The 17626-nt window shown below is 33.1% G+C and overlaps 1 protein-coding gene across 1 annotated transcript; it reads right to left on the bottom strand.

Annotated features, from left to right (window-relative positions):
- Positions 1–13806: 13806 nt before the first annotated feature.
- LOC114288017 (receptor-like protein EIX2) lies at positions 13807–15221 on the bottom strand. Its single transcript, XM_028231509.2, has 3 exons — positions 14967–15221; positions 14738–14876; positions 13807–14630 (listed from the first exon to the last, which is right to left on the bottom strand). The coding sequence occupies exons 1-3, from the start codon at positions 15219–15221 to the stop codon at positions 13807–13809; spliced, it is 1218 nt and encodes a 405-aa protein (XP_028087310.2).
- Between the last annotated feature and the right edge of the window lie 2405 nt (positions 15222–17626).

Genomic DNA, 17626 nt, shown 5'->3' with positions numbered 1-17626 from the left:
TTGGCCAATTTTATACTCTTATCAATGTGAATGTTAACATGTCAATGTGAATATTCACATTGTTAACAGGCTGGGCCGGGCCAGGCTCGTCCCGGGCCGTGCCATGGGACGTGGACTGGTTTCAAGCAGCCACAGGGCGCGGGCTAATTTTTCACTCCTATCAATGTGAATGTTAACATGTCAATGTGAATATTCACATTGTCAACAGGCTAGGCCGGGCCGGGCCCGCCCCGGGCTGCGAGCGGGCTTTTGGCCGCCCATGGGCCGCGGACCAATTTTATACTCTTATCAATGTGAATGTTAACATGTCAATGTGAATATTCACATTGTCAACGGACTGAACCGGGCCCGCCCCGGGCCGCTATCAATGTTAATGTTAACATGTCAATGTGAATATTCACATTGTCATGGGTCGGGCCAAGCCCGCCTCGAGCTGCGGTCGGGCTTCGGGCCGCTGGCCAATTTTATACTCTTATTAATGTGAATGTTAACATGTCAATGTGAATATTCACATTGTCAATAGGCCGGGTCGGGCCCGCATCGGGCGGCGCCACGGGCCGTGGGCAGGTTTCGGGTAGCAACGAGGCGCGGGCTAATTTTACACTCCTATCAATGTGAATGTTAACATGTCAATGTGAATATTCATATTGTCAACGGGCCGGCCCCGGGCCGCGGGTGGGCTTTTAGCGCCTATGGGCTGCGGGCCAATTTTATACTCTTATCAATGTGAATGTTAACATGTCAATGTGAATATTCATATTGTTAACGAGCCGGACCGGGCCCGTCCCGGGCCGCTATTAATGTTAATGTTAACATGTCAATGTCAATATTCACATTGTCACGGGCCGGGCCAAGCCCGCCTTGGGCTGCGGTCGGGCTTCAGGCTGCCCACGGGTCGCTGGCTAATTTTATACTCTTATCAATGTGAATGTTAACATGTCAATGTGAATATTCACATTGTCAACAGGCCGGGCCGGGCCTGCCCCGGGCCGCGCCACAGGCCGTAGGCGGGTTTTGGGCAGCCACGGGGCGCGGGCTAATTTGACACTCCTATCAATGTGAATGTTAACATGTTAATGTGCATATTCACATTGTCAACGGGCCGGGCCGGGCAGGGCCCGCCTCGGGCCGCGGGTCAATTTTATACTTTTATCAATGTGAATGTTAACATGTCAATGTGAATATTCACATTGTCAACGGGTCGGACCGGGCCCACCCCGGGCCGGGTTTGGGCCGCGGGCGGGTTTCACGCCGCCACGGGACGTGTGCCAATTTTACACGCCTATTAATGTGAATGTTAACATGTGAATGTTAACATGTCAATTTAAATATTCACATTGTCAACGGGCCAGGCCCGCCCCGGCTCCCTGGCGGGTTTCAGGCCGCCCACGGGCCAATTTTACATTTCTACCAATGTGAATTTTAAAATATGAATGTTCACATCATAAAATTGCTAACCGTTCAAAAAATATTTATAAGGGTATCAAAATTAAATATAAGGGCATAAGTATCCAAGAAAATAGTGTAAATCAAGAAAAAAGACTTTATGGAATAAAACTATACATACATGGGACTAAATGGGTTAAAACATTCTTTCATGGACTTCTTGAGTTAAAACACTTCTAAATGGGATTTATCAATAAACATCCCTTTCATTAAACATGTCTCTATTACTAAAAAGGATCAAACTTTAGATTAAATAACATATGATCCTATGAAGGTGGACTTTTCACCAATTATGTTCACAAAAATAAAAAATCTATATAATAAAACAATTTTGTTTTTGAAAATGTCTCACTCTAACATTTGGTTAGAACGATCCGGATCAATCAATCTATGAGATTAACGGTTAGATTCATTTAACCAAAAATAATTTTCCTGCTCAAAGAAGTTTCAACACTTTCCTAGCGAGTAATTATTTTGTACTTCCAAAGTACAGCCACTTGGTGCTCCATGGAATTATGATTGGTGGAGAAGGTGGAGTATTATGATTTTCTGTTGGATGATTAAGGAGCATAAGAGGGTATGGTGAATGATGATTGATAAATGAGTACGGACACCTAATACCCCTGAAGTACTTAATAATTTTCCCTTTCCTAGCACCTTCCTCTCTTTCCTTTTTTTTTTTTTTTGTCCTATTCTTTTCCTTTATTTTCTCTTCCTAACCATTTGCAATTCACTCCCCATATCTCTCCCTCTCTTTCGTTATTTTCTTTACAAAAGGTATGATTCTATGTTTATGTAAATTTGAATGAGTTAACTATAATAATTGATTACCTATATTGATGGTTCTTTTTCGCATGTATTATTGAACGCGACATAAAAATATACATTATACATGTATTTTTTAAAAAATTTCTTTTCATGTGTGCCATGCGGATTTTTTTTTTAACTAATAAATGTGTCGTGATGCCTAAAAAATTCATAGTTTTTTAGACGCCAACTAGTTTTTAAAAATAAAAATAATTTTTTTTTAAATTTAAAATTATGTAAGACTAAATTTATATTTGAAAAATTATTTTTAAAGATTTTTCAATGTCAAATTATATATGGGTTAAGTATGATAGGTTAGATATAGCTATTTTATTTTTATTTTTTTTAATATTTATATTAAGATTTTTAAATTTAAAAATTATAAAAATTTAGATAGGCTAAAATTTCTATACTATGTGTATTTCTTAACATTTATTTTTTTAAATAAAAAATTTAGATTAATGTTTAATGTTTATAGAGTCTTTCAGAAGAAAAATACATTTCGATTAATATATAGTATATATATAGAAGATTTATCCTAAACTATGTATGCTCTGAACATAAAAATGAATTGAGAAATTATATATAGATGGGTAGACATAAAATAATTATACTACAGATGAGAATATTTTCTGTTACAACTTGCCCCAAACATAGGAATGGACTTCCACTATTCTATTGAAATGTAATTTTTCAAAAAAAATATCAAGTCTTATAAATTTGATGGAATAGGAGTGATCACACCATAATTCGGTGTGACTCACTACACCCGATGATTTCTCTCTTGAATGGTAATAAACATTCGTGCAAAATCTTGAAGAATCTGGAAGCTACTTGGTTTGAATTCAAACATCTAAAGACACAAACCCTTTGGTGAACCGTGGTGACTATTGGCATTGTAAACAAATCCAAAAGGTGTCACTATTCCCAAAGGACACGTAAATGTGTATATAGGGCACAGCTTCTCTCCAGTCCAAATCTGGACTGGACGGTGCTGTCCGGTCCTTGGGGGCCCACTACGGGTTGTGTTTCGATAATCTAAACCGTTCAATGTGTAGAACTCGTCGAGTATTATTTATTTATAAAAAATCACGTTGATCGGATATCAATAGCTATATGATCAAATCAGTTTTTTGTAAGCCGTTTATTTTTCGCCGTCCATTTTTTTCATAAAAAACTGATTTGATCATATAACTATCGATATCCGATCAACGTGATTTTTTACAGGCATATAGTACTCGACGATTTCTACACATTGAACGGTTTAGATTATCAAAACACGCCCTGTAATGGGCCCCCAAGGGCCAGACAGCACTGTCCAGTCCAGATTTGGACTGGAGAGAAGCTGTGGCCGTGTATATAAACCCATAACATGCAATACCTTATGCAACTAAAGTATTATCAGCAATGATTCATCCCACTAAAAATATCATCACTAATAGCACTAATCCATTAAAAAAGTAAAAAAATAAAATAAAAAATACAACTCCAAGACCAAAACATCACATCATTAATGGTGGGACCTACTGCCACCTAATTAGTGGGAGCACTAATTAGTGCTCCCAAGCATTTTTCAAGTATTATTTACATTCTTGTATGATAAACATCCTCACAGGATTATCAATCATCGCCGTCGTTAGTTTATTCCTTCAAAATTACCTTATGCAACTAAAGTATTACAGCAACCTAGATGTAAGGTTTCATTGAAAAAAGAACAGGTTTGAGAGATAGAATAAGAAAGATGGATTTAATATTTCCTTTTGAAAATTGGTGAGAGATGTTAGATGAGGGAGATTAGGAAAATAAATTTTTTTTTCTCCATTTATTTATCTTTCCTTTTGAAAGGTATAAATTATGAAATTATTTAATATTTTTAAAATTGTTAGTTTAATGGGTTAGCCAATAGCATTTTTTAAATTTATTTTTAATTGTAAAGGGTTCAAAAAATTTTTAGGAAGTGATTGCATATAAATTGGAAAGGAAAGGAGAGAGGTACATTAATTGTATGAGAGTAATTAGTTTTGATTAATATTAAATTGTGTTATGAATGTGTTCAAGCACAGATTATTCGCTAGACAACATCGAACTTCAAGAATTCTACACTAACAGCCAGCAAACAGCGGCCACATCAGTGACGTGGGCTCACACTCCAAATTTTCTTCGACTTTTCTTCGATGGAGAACTCTCTCCTCTCTATCTTTGTTCTGTTTTGTGAATAAAGTTGGGAAAATTGCATTTGAGTGGAATCATGAAAAAATAATTTTATTTTTATAATGGTACAATTGTGCAAGTCCAAATCGTCCATGTCATAAATTTTATATAGTAAGGTTTTACAAAAAAATAATTTAAGGGTTGGCAAGCATTTATCTGATTTATCAAAATTGAATGATCCGAACCAATCGGTCACTAAATAGATGATTTCAATGACCTTGCCGACAATTTTCATGTATCTAGTCATGTCCAATGAAATAGCCAAAAAACCACTACAAAAAAAGTAAAATATTCTGTATATTTTTTGCACACATTTCGTAAGAAAATAAAAGTCAACTAAAATAGTTAATTCTCTAAACAATCTTTAGTAATTTTATTTGCTATTTATGAAATATGAAATTGAGTTTTATTTTTATCCTCTATAACATTATCTTTTATAAAAGCTCAATTTTTATATATTAGGTTGTGGGTTTGGAATGAGATCTATAAAATGAAGTATATAAGGACAATGTTATGAAGGGGAGCCATTACCCCCCAAATAATGGTATGGAGGAGAGTTATTTATCCACAGAGAGTCCCTAACCATGTATTTCCTGGAGCCAAAAAAAAACACTTATACAATCTAGAGTAAATTACAAATATACTCCATAAGATTTGTTAAAATATAGATTGTCCCTTTTAGTTCTAAAAATTATAAATACTTTATCGTCAGAGTTTTTGATAGGTAATTTTATTTCCACACTGATTCTCCTTAGTTAACACACTTAATAAATTTTTTGTTAATACAATTTTGTTTTAGAATAAAGTATCATCCTTTATTTTCTTCTCCCTAAACCCTAATTCTAAAACATCACAACCATCCTCCATTGTCAATGCTATGCTACCTCTCTTATTCGCCATCTCCTTTGTCTCCTCTGCCTACGATTATCTTCCATCATGAACCATACACCCCTACAAGTATCCTTCCACAAACCAACAACTTTTGAGGTTGATTGTAGGAGTCTAAGATGGAAAGGGATGCGCTAGGAGTGGTGGTGGTGTCGATAAAAGAGAGTGGCAGCAACGGTGGCGAATGAGGGGTGAGTGGATGGAAGAAAAATTAGGGTATTAAAATTGAAGATGAGGATATTATTGGGATAAGAAGATATGTACTAAGAATTATTTTTTGATGTGTATTGATTGAGAAGGTTTTCATTAAGTGTGCATTCAAGGGAATTAGTGTGCGGAAATAGAATAATGCATTTTTCATTTAACAAGAGTTAACAAAAAAAATAAAATTCCTAACTACTCCCCTATACAACAATTAAATTATAAAATTATTAATTGAATATATTTCTAAACTTATTAATTAATTTAATAGTTAATGAATGAAATGAATTATTTGCAATGCCATTAATAGCAAAAGATTTGTCAATATTATTGATCTATAGTTGCTCAGTGGTTATCATCTCTCTCCTTCTATGCACGAATGTTTGTGGATTGTAGAAATAAAAATGCTATGAATTCATTCTTATCAATTCTCTATGCACGAATGTTTGTGGATTGTAAAAATAAAAATGCTTTGAATTCATTCTTATCAATTAATAATTTACTCTGAATGTGTTTGTATGATGGAAATTAAATTAATAAAATGTAAAATTTATGAATAAAATGAATAGTTGCTAATTTGTAGTGTTATTATTGTAAGTAATATCTCTCCATCTCAATAGCTGCTAATTATTTGGTGGATAAAAGTGGGTACTATCTGAGAGGGCTAGGGAAGAAGGAAGCATGAGCGCCAAGAAAGCGAATAAACCACGTGGATTGGTTGGGTGGGTATTTGAAAAATGACATGGACTTCAAAAGTTTTATCAAATTTTTACCAAATATCTTACATAGGTGTGAGACTCACACCATGTGGGTTTCATGTGGGTCTCACATCCATATGAGACATTTGATAAAAAGTTTGACAAAATTTTTGAGATTTCTAGCATTGCTCTGTGTATTTTTCTTTGTAGCTTGTTTTCATATAATTTGCCAAAGAAAAGTTGCTGTTTTATAAGATAGTGAACATTTGCTTATAGACACTTTTAACCCCAACTATTTTGCCATATGCTCTTTTGGTAATTTTATAAATTTATCAATTGATCTCTATTTTTTCCGTTTAATTATTCTTGGTTTCATATTAATTCAGTGAAATATTTAGCTGAAATTTTCATCCAAGGAGATTAATAGAAAAATACGGAGGAAAAAGAAGAAGAATATGCTTATAGTTTTTATGGATTTAGAAAAATAAATAAATAAAAAATAATAAATAAAAAATAAAAAATAAAAACAAAACTTGAGGTGGGGTGTGCTTAAAGATATAATATGGTGGGTATTAGAGAAAAAAATATTGACAAAGAGGTTATATTAATGCGATGAAGGGCATGTATAATGGAACTGTGACTACAATTAATTCACTTGCAAGAGAAACAAATGAATTTTTGATTACTTGAAGATTACACCAAGAATTAGCCTCAAGTCCGTACCTATTTGCCTTAATTATAGACGAATTGATTAGACATATTTTAGATGATGTCTTATGATTTATGCTATTTACAGATGTTATTACCATAGTGGATGAAATTAAAAGAGGAATTAACACTAAATTAGAATTTAGATAGAATAGAAGCACTTGAGTCCTTAACAAACATCTTAAAATAATACTGAAATTGTACACATGGAATATTGCTTCAATAACACTAGAAATAGAAATAACAGACAAGTTGAGGTTGAAAAGCAGGAGATACCAAAGGGTGAGCAATTTCGTTATGTAGGTTCGATTATTAATAAGAATGGAAACTAATGCTATCTCCATTCGAAGCAACCCTCTCCATATGTTGGGCTGTTGCAATTGTCTTAGTTCAATAGCGATCGATGACAGCATTTTGGCTTGAATGAACTTTACAAAGAGATTAAACAAATCAAAATCAAGAGTACATCGAAGAAACTGATCAAGTCAACGAAACCCAAAATAGCATGGATGTAGTCGAATGTGCAGGCTGCAGTGGCCTCAAGTATCTGAACTGTAAACATTTGGCAATGGAGAAATGGAAAACTTTGATTGTCAAAGTGATGAAGTCATCATGAATCCTCCTGCCACAATGCTGTATGATTGATCTGTACATGTGGATTTCAAGTTGTTGATTAGGAGAAGATTAAAAATCATAAGATTGAAAACTAAAATGAGAAGGAAGACATGACAAATTCAAACTCACCAAATTGATTCTTAGTGATATGTGTTTTCTTTCCTCCAAATTCCTTGGACAGACATTAAAAAATAAGCCAAGATAGACACTAAAAAGATAGACACTAAAAAGCATTCCTAGGAGGGCACAAAGGCACAAAGGCACAAAGCCCTGCTCTCATCCTCATAACCTTTGACACTCTAGTATTGAACTCTCCCATTTTGTTCTCTTTTAGGCTCTCCTTTTGGAGTAACTAGTTCAACCTTGTTGGATCAACTTATATTTTTATCATATACAGCAAGGTATATTTATAGGTGTCTTATTAAGTCAACCTTAGAATTCTTGCTCAACATTTCATAAGGTTAGGTATTTGCCTTGCTTTAGAATGGTATTAGTCAATATTAGTCAATAAACAACGGGGCAAATTACGACGGTAGTTCTTGTATTTTGGTCATTGTGAAATTTTAGTCCTTGTAATTTCAATTGACTCGATTCTGATCCTAAATTTATGAATTTGTCTCAATTTGGTCCAATTGATTTGAACTCTTAGTATTTTTTTTTAATAGAAAATATGCATTTAAGTGTTATGTGTCATATTTTTAAGGGTACAATTATAAATTTACTCAACTCAGTGAGTTAACCTCAACTAATTTAGTGATAATTTTTTTTAAAAACACTAATAATATTATCAATTTGACCAAATTGACACAATTTAAAATGAATGATCAAAATTGAGCCAATTGAAAGTGTAGGAATCAAAATCATACAAGAAGTAAAATAGAAGAATTACTGGTGTAATTTACCCTAAACAATAAATCAACTAACCAAGCATTACGGCAACCAATAAACTAGTCTATGTAGGCCTATTGTAAAATAATTGAAGCTTATTTTAACTTAATTCAAGCCAGATTTTAAAAAGTTTGTTAGGCCATTTTCGGTCCTTAAATTTTTACTCAAATTTAAGAAAAATGATTCATTGACATAATTCCCTCCCCCCAAACCCTCTCAAATGATGTGACAAGCAAAATTTGAAAAGTTGATCTACATTCAAATATTCCCTCGAAACTCTCTTTATATGCATTTTGTTTTGCCACCTCATTAGGGGGATGATTGTGAGGGGAAGAAATTGTGTGGATGTAGTACTACTGTAAATTTAATTAAAAATCTAAGTTTGATTTGATATGACATTCCATTGGATAAACTTAGGTTTGAACATAAATTTGGGTAAAACTTCAGTAATGACAGAGTGGTAAATTTGAAAATTACAAAATGATCTTGAAACAAATTCAAGTATATATTTAAGTCTTTTTTAAATTGGGTTAAAAAAATGGGTAAAACTCAATTTCATATAAATTTGAGTCAATGAGTAGAGCGGTGTTTTGCAAGATTTTTATCCAAATTTAAATTTGATAAACCTTGTTTGACATTAGACTAATATAGTTAAAAAGTCACTATAAATTATTATATCACTCTTTCTATTTTTTTTAAAAGATTAAAAAATTAATTAAAATAACACTTCTCAAACCATAGCGGTTGAAAATGTCCCTAGATGGTGGTTTTCAACTTTTGCTTGTGTGGCAAGATTTTTTAATTGGAAATTTACTTAATTATGGTTCCCATATGAACAGTTCCCCCCACTTATTTCTCTCCTACTCTCGCATCTCTATGACTAATAAGAACAAAAAAAGATAATTACAGAACGGGGGTGATGGAACAAACTTAGAGTTTTTTTTTATAATATTCTAAAAAAAAAAACAATTTAGAGAATTGATCCACTTTTCAAATTATTTGGGAAACTAACCTGCTTTTGAAATCACATTTTGAAAATATGATTTTGAAATTGAAATCACATTTTCAACATGTAATTTCATATCGCATTTTCAACATGTAATTTCACCATGTCATCATAAATTGCATTTTCAACCTGCGATTTCAAGGTGAAATTGCATGTTGAAAATGTAATTTCAATTTAAAAATCGCATTTTAAAAATGCGATTTCAAAAAGTAAGTTAGTTTTCCAAATAGTTTGAAAAGTGGGTCAACTCTCTAAATTGTTTTTTTTTTTTTTCCTTCATAATATTAAAAAAAAAAAAACTCAACAAACTTAACCAATGCAATCATGAAAGCTACATTGGACCCACTCTTTAGAGTAAGTAAATCTCGAATTCTAAAAAGAAAAATGTTTAGGAGTTTTAGAGGAAGAGCTTTAGAGAGAGCTCTAATGATGGGTTCCAATAAACGATGTGATGTTTTGGTTATTTTTTATTTTTTATTATTTTGCTTTGTCACATCACTAGAGCTCATATTAAAGTTCTAATTTTAGAGCTCTTAATCACTTTCCTTCTAAAGATTGCCTACAAATCACACATGTCGGTTAAGTCTGAGAAACACTAGTAAGAGTCGAACTCGATATGTTTAGGTTTACAGTTCGTTCTTAGGGTCTATCCTTTTGCCACTAGGCAGAGTCATTCATTTATATGATCACACTTTTTACCATATCATTTATCACAATTGCCTTGAAATTGTCCCTAGTGATGGAACCAATTTAACCAATGCAATCATGACCATGAGATGGTAAACTAATATCATTAAAAAAAAATAAATGTAGTATTATTGGCCATTCATTGATCATATAGAAAGAAAAAAAAATTTATTATATCTTTATATTGAAATGTATGTTCTATTATTAATTATTTTTTATATTTACGTATTACCTGTATTAGTTGCATTCCCCCCCCCCACTAGATCATAATATTTATCTCAAACTTCTAAGATTACTAGTGCCAAACGGAACTTGTCTTTTTTTATATGACAAATTACATCAGTGGTCTCTAAAATTTTCACATTGAATCAATTCCATAATATCTTAGCAAAACACCATTGACAAAAAGACTTTTTTCAAAGTAATATAAGAAAATTTACAAACAATTCCATAAAGAACTTGGTTAAGTTTTTATTTATTTTAAGGAGGAAAAATTTGGATCGGTTCTATTGCCCAAAATGGTAAATAGCATGCAATAGAGATGAGGAGCTGATGATGACAAAGATGAAATCTCACAATCTGCAGCAAAAGTAGTGGTCTCTGGTCGTGACCTTCTCAACAACGGACACCAATCGAATCTCAAGGCCTTACCTCAACTCAGCCCCACCGTCGAGCAAACCCCCATTCTTTTTCCTCGTCAAACCATCTGTTAAACATACACCATCTGTTAAACATAAACCATCTCTTTCTATAATTGAGATCCACATGTGTGTTTATTTGATTGAGTTAACTCACTCTGAATAATGTACAAAATATTAAATTTACAATTTTATCCTTTAAAATAAGGCATGTGACATGCACATGGCCAATTTCTGTCAAAAAACTTAACTACCATTTTCAAGTTGGACAAAAAGAGACAAAATATAAAATTCAGAGTTAAAATCAAGCGATTTGAAAATATAGGAACTAAAATAATACAAAAGAATACCATATGCATCATTTTAAGGGTGAACATCGTAGCATCTTCCTTTTCTCTATGCTAATTGTTGGTATGGTGTGTAGGATTGGCTGATGCCTATTGAAATTGTGATAATTGATTTAGATCCCCTTTGGATGTGTTTGTTTTGAAGGATTAGGGTGTGGGATTGGACTATTAATCCCACCAGACTAATAGTCCATTGTTTGTTTCAAAAGTTTTGTTCCGGACTAATAGTCCTCCTAGACTATTAGTCCCATATTTGTGGGACTATCCTATCCCATGGGGGGTGCGGGTGGGATAGAAACCATGGGATGACTCATCCCATGGGATTAGACAATGAAATTACATTTTTGCCCTCTAGTATTTAATTATGTATTATATTTAGTAAAATTCAAAAAAATTTAAATGTCTCAATTTAAAAATAAAATAATTTTATGTAATTTTTATTTTTGTTTTATTTATTTAATTTTTTAAAATATTTTTTTATAGATATTTTATTGATGTTTTATTATAAAATTTTGTTTATATTTTATTTAAATTTTAATAGATGTTTTATTTTATTTCATTATTTAATTATTATTATTATTTAAAATAAATTTATTTAAAATTTTAATTAAAAATAACATATATTTTTATTTTTATTTAATTTATTGAATTTTTTAAAAATAAATTTATTTAATTGTGCAAAAAATAAAATAAAATAATTTTTTATTTAATCTAGCTAAAAATAATTAAAATATTAAAGCTATTACTTAGTAAATAATTGAAAATGATAAAATAGTCATTTGAGCATTTATCCTTTTCCATAATATCCCAAACAAACATTGGATTCACTAAAAATAGTCCAATCTAGACATCTAATCCCATGACTAAACAAACATAGGATACAAATCCTGACCAACCAAATAGTCCGGGGACAATGTATCTCAGGACTAATAGTCCGATGGATTACAATCCCCCCTTATGCAGTCCGTCCAAACAAACACACCCTTTGGGTAATTGTGTGGACTGATGAAATCAATGTGTAGTTAGGAGCTAATCATTTGCATTTGCATCTGCATATATGGAAACTTATGATATTTTGGTTATATTGACAGTTTTATTGCTTTGGCTTTTGTTAGTGTGTGGGATTCACCTAAAAAAGTTATATATATATATATATATATATATATATTTTAAATTTTTAGTGATTTTTTTCTTTCTAAATTATGTCCATTTTTTTTACTTTTTAGGTTTGTCTTGTGTAGACGAATTTAAAAAGTAAAAACAAATAAAAATAATCTTAAAGACAAAAAAAAGTTACAAAAAAATAAAAATTCAACTTTTTTTTTAAAAATCATTTTTGGACTTTTTTTTTTCGAAATTTTCAAATTTTTTGATCTTTTCTAATTTCTCTAGTCGAGTAGAATTCAAGAGTGTAACACTTTTTAATTTTAAAAAAAAAATCATTAAAGATGAAAAAAATCAACAAAAAGTTATTAAAAAAGCCAACCACAAGCACTTGTAAATTGGTTAAAACTCAATAGACACAAATAGATAGAGAATAAAACACACACACACACACACAAAATCTTTGGCAAGGATTAATCATTAACAAATTAAATAAAAAGTAATGCAAGTTGAGAAACATACTTGTATATTACTGATGTTACATACTTCTCCTAAATCATTAAAAGCTTTGACACAAGTAAAGATTACTACAATGTGAAGAAAAACATGAATAGTTGAACTTATATGTGAATTTGACTGTTGCATAATAGCTCTCTGTTTTGATAAGATTTTTCTTGGTGATACCATTACTACATGTATATCATTGTTGGAGCATTTTGCTCAATGCTCAACATTAAAACTATAATCTATGGCCTCAATCGGCAAAAATCATAGAATTCACCAATAAAAGGAGAATACATATATATGCAAAACACAGTCTATAACATATTCTGGACAATATGATAGTTCACAAATCATTTATTTAAGGAAAGACTTACTTTAGAATATTTTACAAAAGGCACAAAATCATCAAACCCCATCAACATATTAGTGGATGTTAACATGGTTTCTCTGAAATAATGCAACAAATGACTTTTGAAAAATTATTTGAGAAACGTATTTGCATTATTTGAACTATATAACAACAAACCTGCATTTTTTTTTTCCAATGTTTTTAAGCATGTGAAGGAGAATTTTAGCGCTTTTGGTAAAGAAATTTGGTGGAAATTAATCTGTACTTTACTATATGATCTTGAATGTAAGACATGTTTTCATGATAATCTGGAAATATCACTAACTCCACTTCAAAATATGAATGGTTATTCTTCACGTCGTGATGATGTTCCAAAAATCATTAACATGAATAGCATTGTTAAGTTAATAACGGTAAAAAAATTCAAAAGATTCATGCAAGATAAATCATGGGTTATGAAGATGTTGATTTGATGCACACATCGCAATCATAACAAGATACAGAGGTAATATAGGTACATGATGAGAGAGAGAGAGAGAGAGAGAGAGAGAGAGAGACGAACCAATTGGGTGATAAATTCATCCTCCAAATTTGCCTTTGTTGAACTTCCTCCTTAGCTGAGCGAACTTGATTGCTATGTTTATTGATATCCAATTGTAGTTATTTTCGATGAACTGGAAGTATGCATACCTCCAAGACTTCTTGAAATTCAAAGTGCCACAGACCCCCAAGAACCCAACCAAGAAACCAGGTCCAATGCCAGTGTAGAATAGAACCACAAAAAATCAGTTTCATCTGCAGCTTTACTCTCATCAGCATGTTTGTGATCACCATTAGATGATTTATCATCGAGGTAGCTATTTAGTGGTGTACCACAAAGGCTATCATCGTTGCCTATATAAATGGAAGGAACGTCGAGAGTTCGAAGTTGATTTCCCGTTGGTATTTGCCCTGATAAATTATTGAATGACATGTTCAAATGACTTAGGTAGCTTAAACTAGACAGACTTTGAGGAATGGGCCCAGAAAGTTTGTTTCGAGACAAATCAAGAGATTCCAATTGTGTCAAATTGCCAATATTATTAGGGATCGTACCTTTTAGATGATTTCCAGATAAATTCAAGTTGAGCAACCCAAAAAGATCCATTAACTCTTCCGGAATCTCTCCAACAATGCCATTGTTCGAAAGGTCCATGGAGACGAGAAATTTGAGTGTCTTGGTGTATTCTAGTTCTCTTCCTTTCATTGAATCCAAAATATTCTCTTCATAAATTCCTCTAGTCTGATAATAGAGAATTCGACCGAAAATGAACCCACGATCTAGTGCAACCATGGCAGTGAAGTTGCCAAAACAACGAGGGATATTTCCCGTTATGTTATTTTGTGCCAAGTTCAACAATTGCAAATTTCGGAGATGACAGAGTTGTGGAGGAATATCACTATAGAAATTATTTGATTGAAGATTGAGAAAATTAAGATTAGTTAGGTTATATCCAATCCATGGAGGGATATTATCAGTGAACACATTTTCACCTAGATCAATGGTGAAAAGAAATGTCAAATTCTGTAAGGACAAAGGAAGCTTCCCATAAAACATATATTGTTACGCAAGTGCAAGGAAAAGAGAAATTGTGGGGAACCCAATGAACTTGGAATTTCACCATATAGACTATTATTCGTCAAATCTAGCACCGACAACTGATCCAATTGCCCCAAGCAAGGAGGAATTTTTCCTGATAACTGATTGTTTGAGAAATCAATAATATTTATATCCTTTGCCTTTCACAAAGACACTGGAATGACACCAGTCAAATTGTTATTTGAGAGAAAAAGATAACTCAAACTCATCGTCGCATTATCATCACTCACAGTAATAGGTCCTAAAAGCAAGTTGTTGAAAAGATCCAAGGAATAAACATCTAAAGGAAGCGGTGTTAGTGGGCCCTCAAATCTGTTAGAACTCAATAGTAACCATTTATCATGAGCACTATATCTATATTTGCATTTTTGAAATATTGACACCTTTCCTTTGATCTGGTTGTTGGAAAGATCCAAGTGTATAATGCCACAATAAATACTCTCAAACCAATCAGGAATGGCATCTGAGATGCTTGCATTAGACATGTCTAACGCTGTAAAATTTTTTTGTGTTTCGATGGATGCCTATCGTATGAGTTGGAGTTGAAAGGGAGGAACCCATTGGGAGCTCACATCAAAACTAATGAATTTGAATGCAAGTACAATTGATTTAAACTCTTGAGTTTGACAAAGTGAAGTTCAAATACGGTGTCAACAAATGCATTTTTTTGACAAATCTAGATATTCTAGTTTTGAAAGTTGTCCCAGACTTGTTGGGATGCTCCCATTCAATGCATTTTTTGACAAATCTAGATATTCTAGTTTTGCAAGTTGTCCAAGACTTATTGGAATGCTCCTATTCAATTGATTATCTCCAGTATCTAACACTCTCAAATATGATAGTCTTCCAAGTGATGATGGCAGCGGACCATAAAATGAATTCATGCTCAGGTCTAGGTAATACAAATGATTTAAATCGGGTAAGGAAAGACTTATCTGACCACCCAGTTGGTTCATTTTGAAATTTGGATAAACTAGATCATGAATTGGATTATGCAGATCAAGCTTCACAACATGGCCTGTTTTATTGCTACAACCAACTCCCTTCCACATGCAACAGTCCTTTCCAACCCATGAGGATAAACGGTTTGCATAATCTGTGAGATTTCCTTTGAATTTCATAAGAGCTTCTCGCTCACTCGCTACGCAACTCACATTTGAATTTGTACTACTACAAATGAACTCAAGTTTTTCAATGAAAAAAAGAGCAAATAACATCACAAGAGCACTAGAGGTTGTGCCCATAGCTTCTGAGTGTGGAATGTAATTTGGTTTGGGATCGAACTTTGTGAGGGAAGGTGAAGACACTTTGGTTTGGGATTGTCCTAGATCCAAAGGTGTTTTTACAGTCTCTTCTTTTTATGGAAGTCTTGTTAGGGATGGGTTTGCACAGGATATCACTAAGGTTTATCCATGGAGAGGTGTTTGGTTGTCGGGTTCGCCTTCAAAGGTCGCCTTTTTTGTATGGACAGCAAGTTTGGATGGTATCTTGACCATTGATAATTTGATTCGTCGTGGGCATATTTTGGTCAATTGGTGTTGTTTGTGTGGTCGAGCAGCAGAAACAGTTGATCATTTGCTTATTCTTTGCCCAGTCTCGTCTCTTTTCTTTGGATGCTTATGATTGTAGTTTTTGGTTTTGTTTGGGTTCAACCAGGTTCGGTGCTCACAGTTGTGCAAAGTTGGGTAGGTGGACGGTTAGGTCGGCGGCGTCGGAAGGCTTGGCTTCTTGCGTCCCACTGTTTAATGTGGTTGATTTGGTTGGAGCGTAACAGGCGGGTGTTTCAGGGGATGGCTCACTCCATTTCTTGGCTAGAGAGACGCCTTCTTATTGTTTTGTATAGCTGGGTGACAGGTTTCGTAGATTCGGATGTGTTGGCTTTCGTAGAGTTTGTAGAGGATTTGATTGTTTAATTTGGTCGAGGTCTCAGGCCTCTTTTGTAATGCTTGCATCTTCTTGATGCTTTCTTAATAAAGTTTTGTTATTTATCAAAAAAAAAAAAAGTAGGCTCAAATAATGCTATCTCCATTCGAAGCAACACTCTCTATATGTGTCCAGGTTTCTTTAGTGGACTGGATAAAAGTAATTGTGGTCTGAAATGTTAGGCTGTTGCAATTGTGTTAGTTAAATAGCGATTGATGACAGCATTTTGGCTTGAATGAACTTTACAAAGAGATTAAACAAATCAAAATCAAGAGTACATCGAAGAAATTGATCGAGTAAACGAAACCCAAAATAGCACGGATGTAGTCGAATGTGCAGGCTGCAGTGGCCTCAAGTATCTGAACTGTAAACATTTGGCAATGGAGAATTGGAGAACTTTGATTGTCAAAGTGATGAACCCATCATGAATCCTCCTGCCACAATGCTGTCTGATTGATCTGTACATTTAGATTTCAAATTGTCGATTAGGAGAAGATTAAAAATCATAAGATTGAAAACTAAAATGAGATGGAAGACATGAGAATTATCACTTTTTATTTATTTATTGTGTTTCATTTTTTTTTTCCTGGGAAACACGGGGTTAATTTTTATAGAAATGAGTCAAAAAGTAGATACCAAATATTTAGATAAATATGAAAAGTGAAACAAATTCAAACTCACCAAATTTATTCTTAAAGTGATATATGTTTTCTTTCCTCCAAATTCCTTGGACACATTCAAAAATAAGCCAAGATAGACACTAAAATGCATTCCGAGGAGGGCACAAAGGCACACAGACCTGCTCATCCTCGTAACCTTTGACACTTAAGTATTGAACTCTCCCATTTTGTTCTCTTTTAGGCTCTCTTTTTGGAGTAACTAGTTCAACCTTTTTGGATCAACTTATATTTTTATCATATACAGCAAGGTATATTTATAGGTGTCTTATTAAGTCAACCTTAGAATT

The sequence above is a fragment of the Camellia sinensis genome, chromosome 11, assembly GCF_055761805.1.
Source record: "Camellia sinensis isolate YWXY chromosome 11, ASM5576180v1, whole genome shotgun sequence".
Taxonomy (NCBI): Eukaryota; Viridiplantae; Streptophyta; class Magnoliopsida; order Ericales; family Theaceae; genus Camellia; species Camellia sinensis.
Note: the sequence above shows the minus strand (reverse complement) of the source record. Positions and strands in the feature narration are given on the sequence as shown.

Coding starts and splice junctions, on each gene's coding strand:
- LOC114288017 (XM_028231509.2), bottom strand. CDS start 15,221: ATGTCTAATGCAAGCATCTCAGATGCCATTCCTGATTGGTTTGAGAGT. Junction 14,877..14,966: donor TGCTTTTAGGACCTATTACT/GTGAGTGATGAT, acceptor TCTTTGTGAAAG/GCAAAGGATATAAATATTAT. Junction 14,631..14,737: donor TGAAATTCCAAGTTCATTGG/GTTCCCCACAAT, acceptor CCATTGATCTAG/GTGAAAATGTGTTCACTGAT.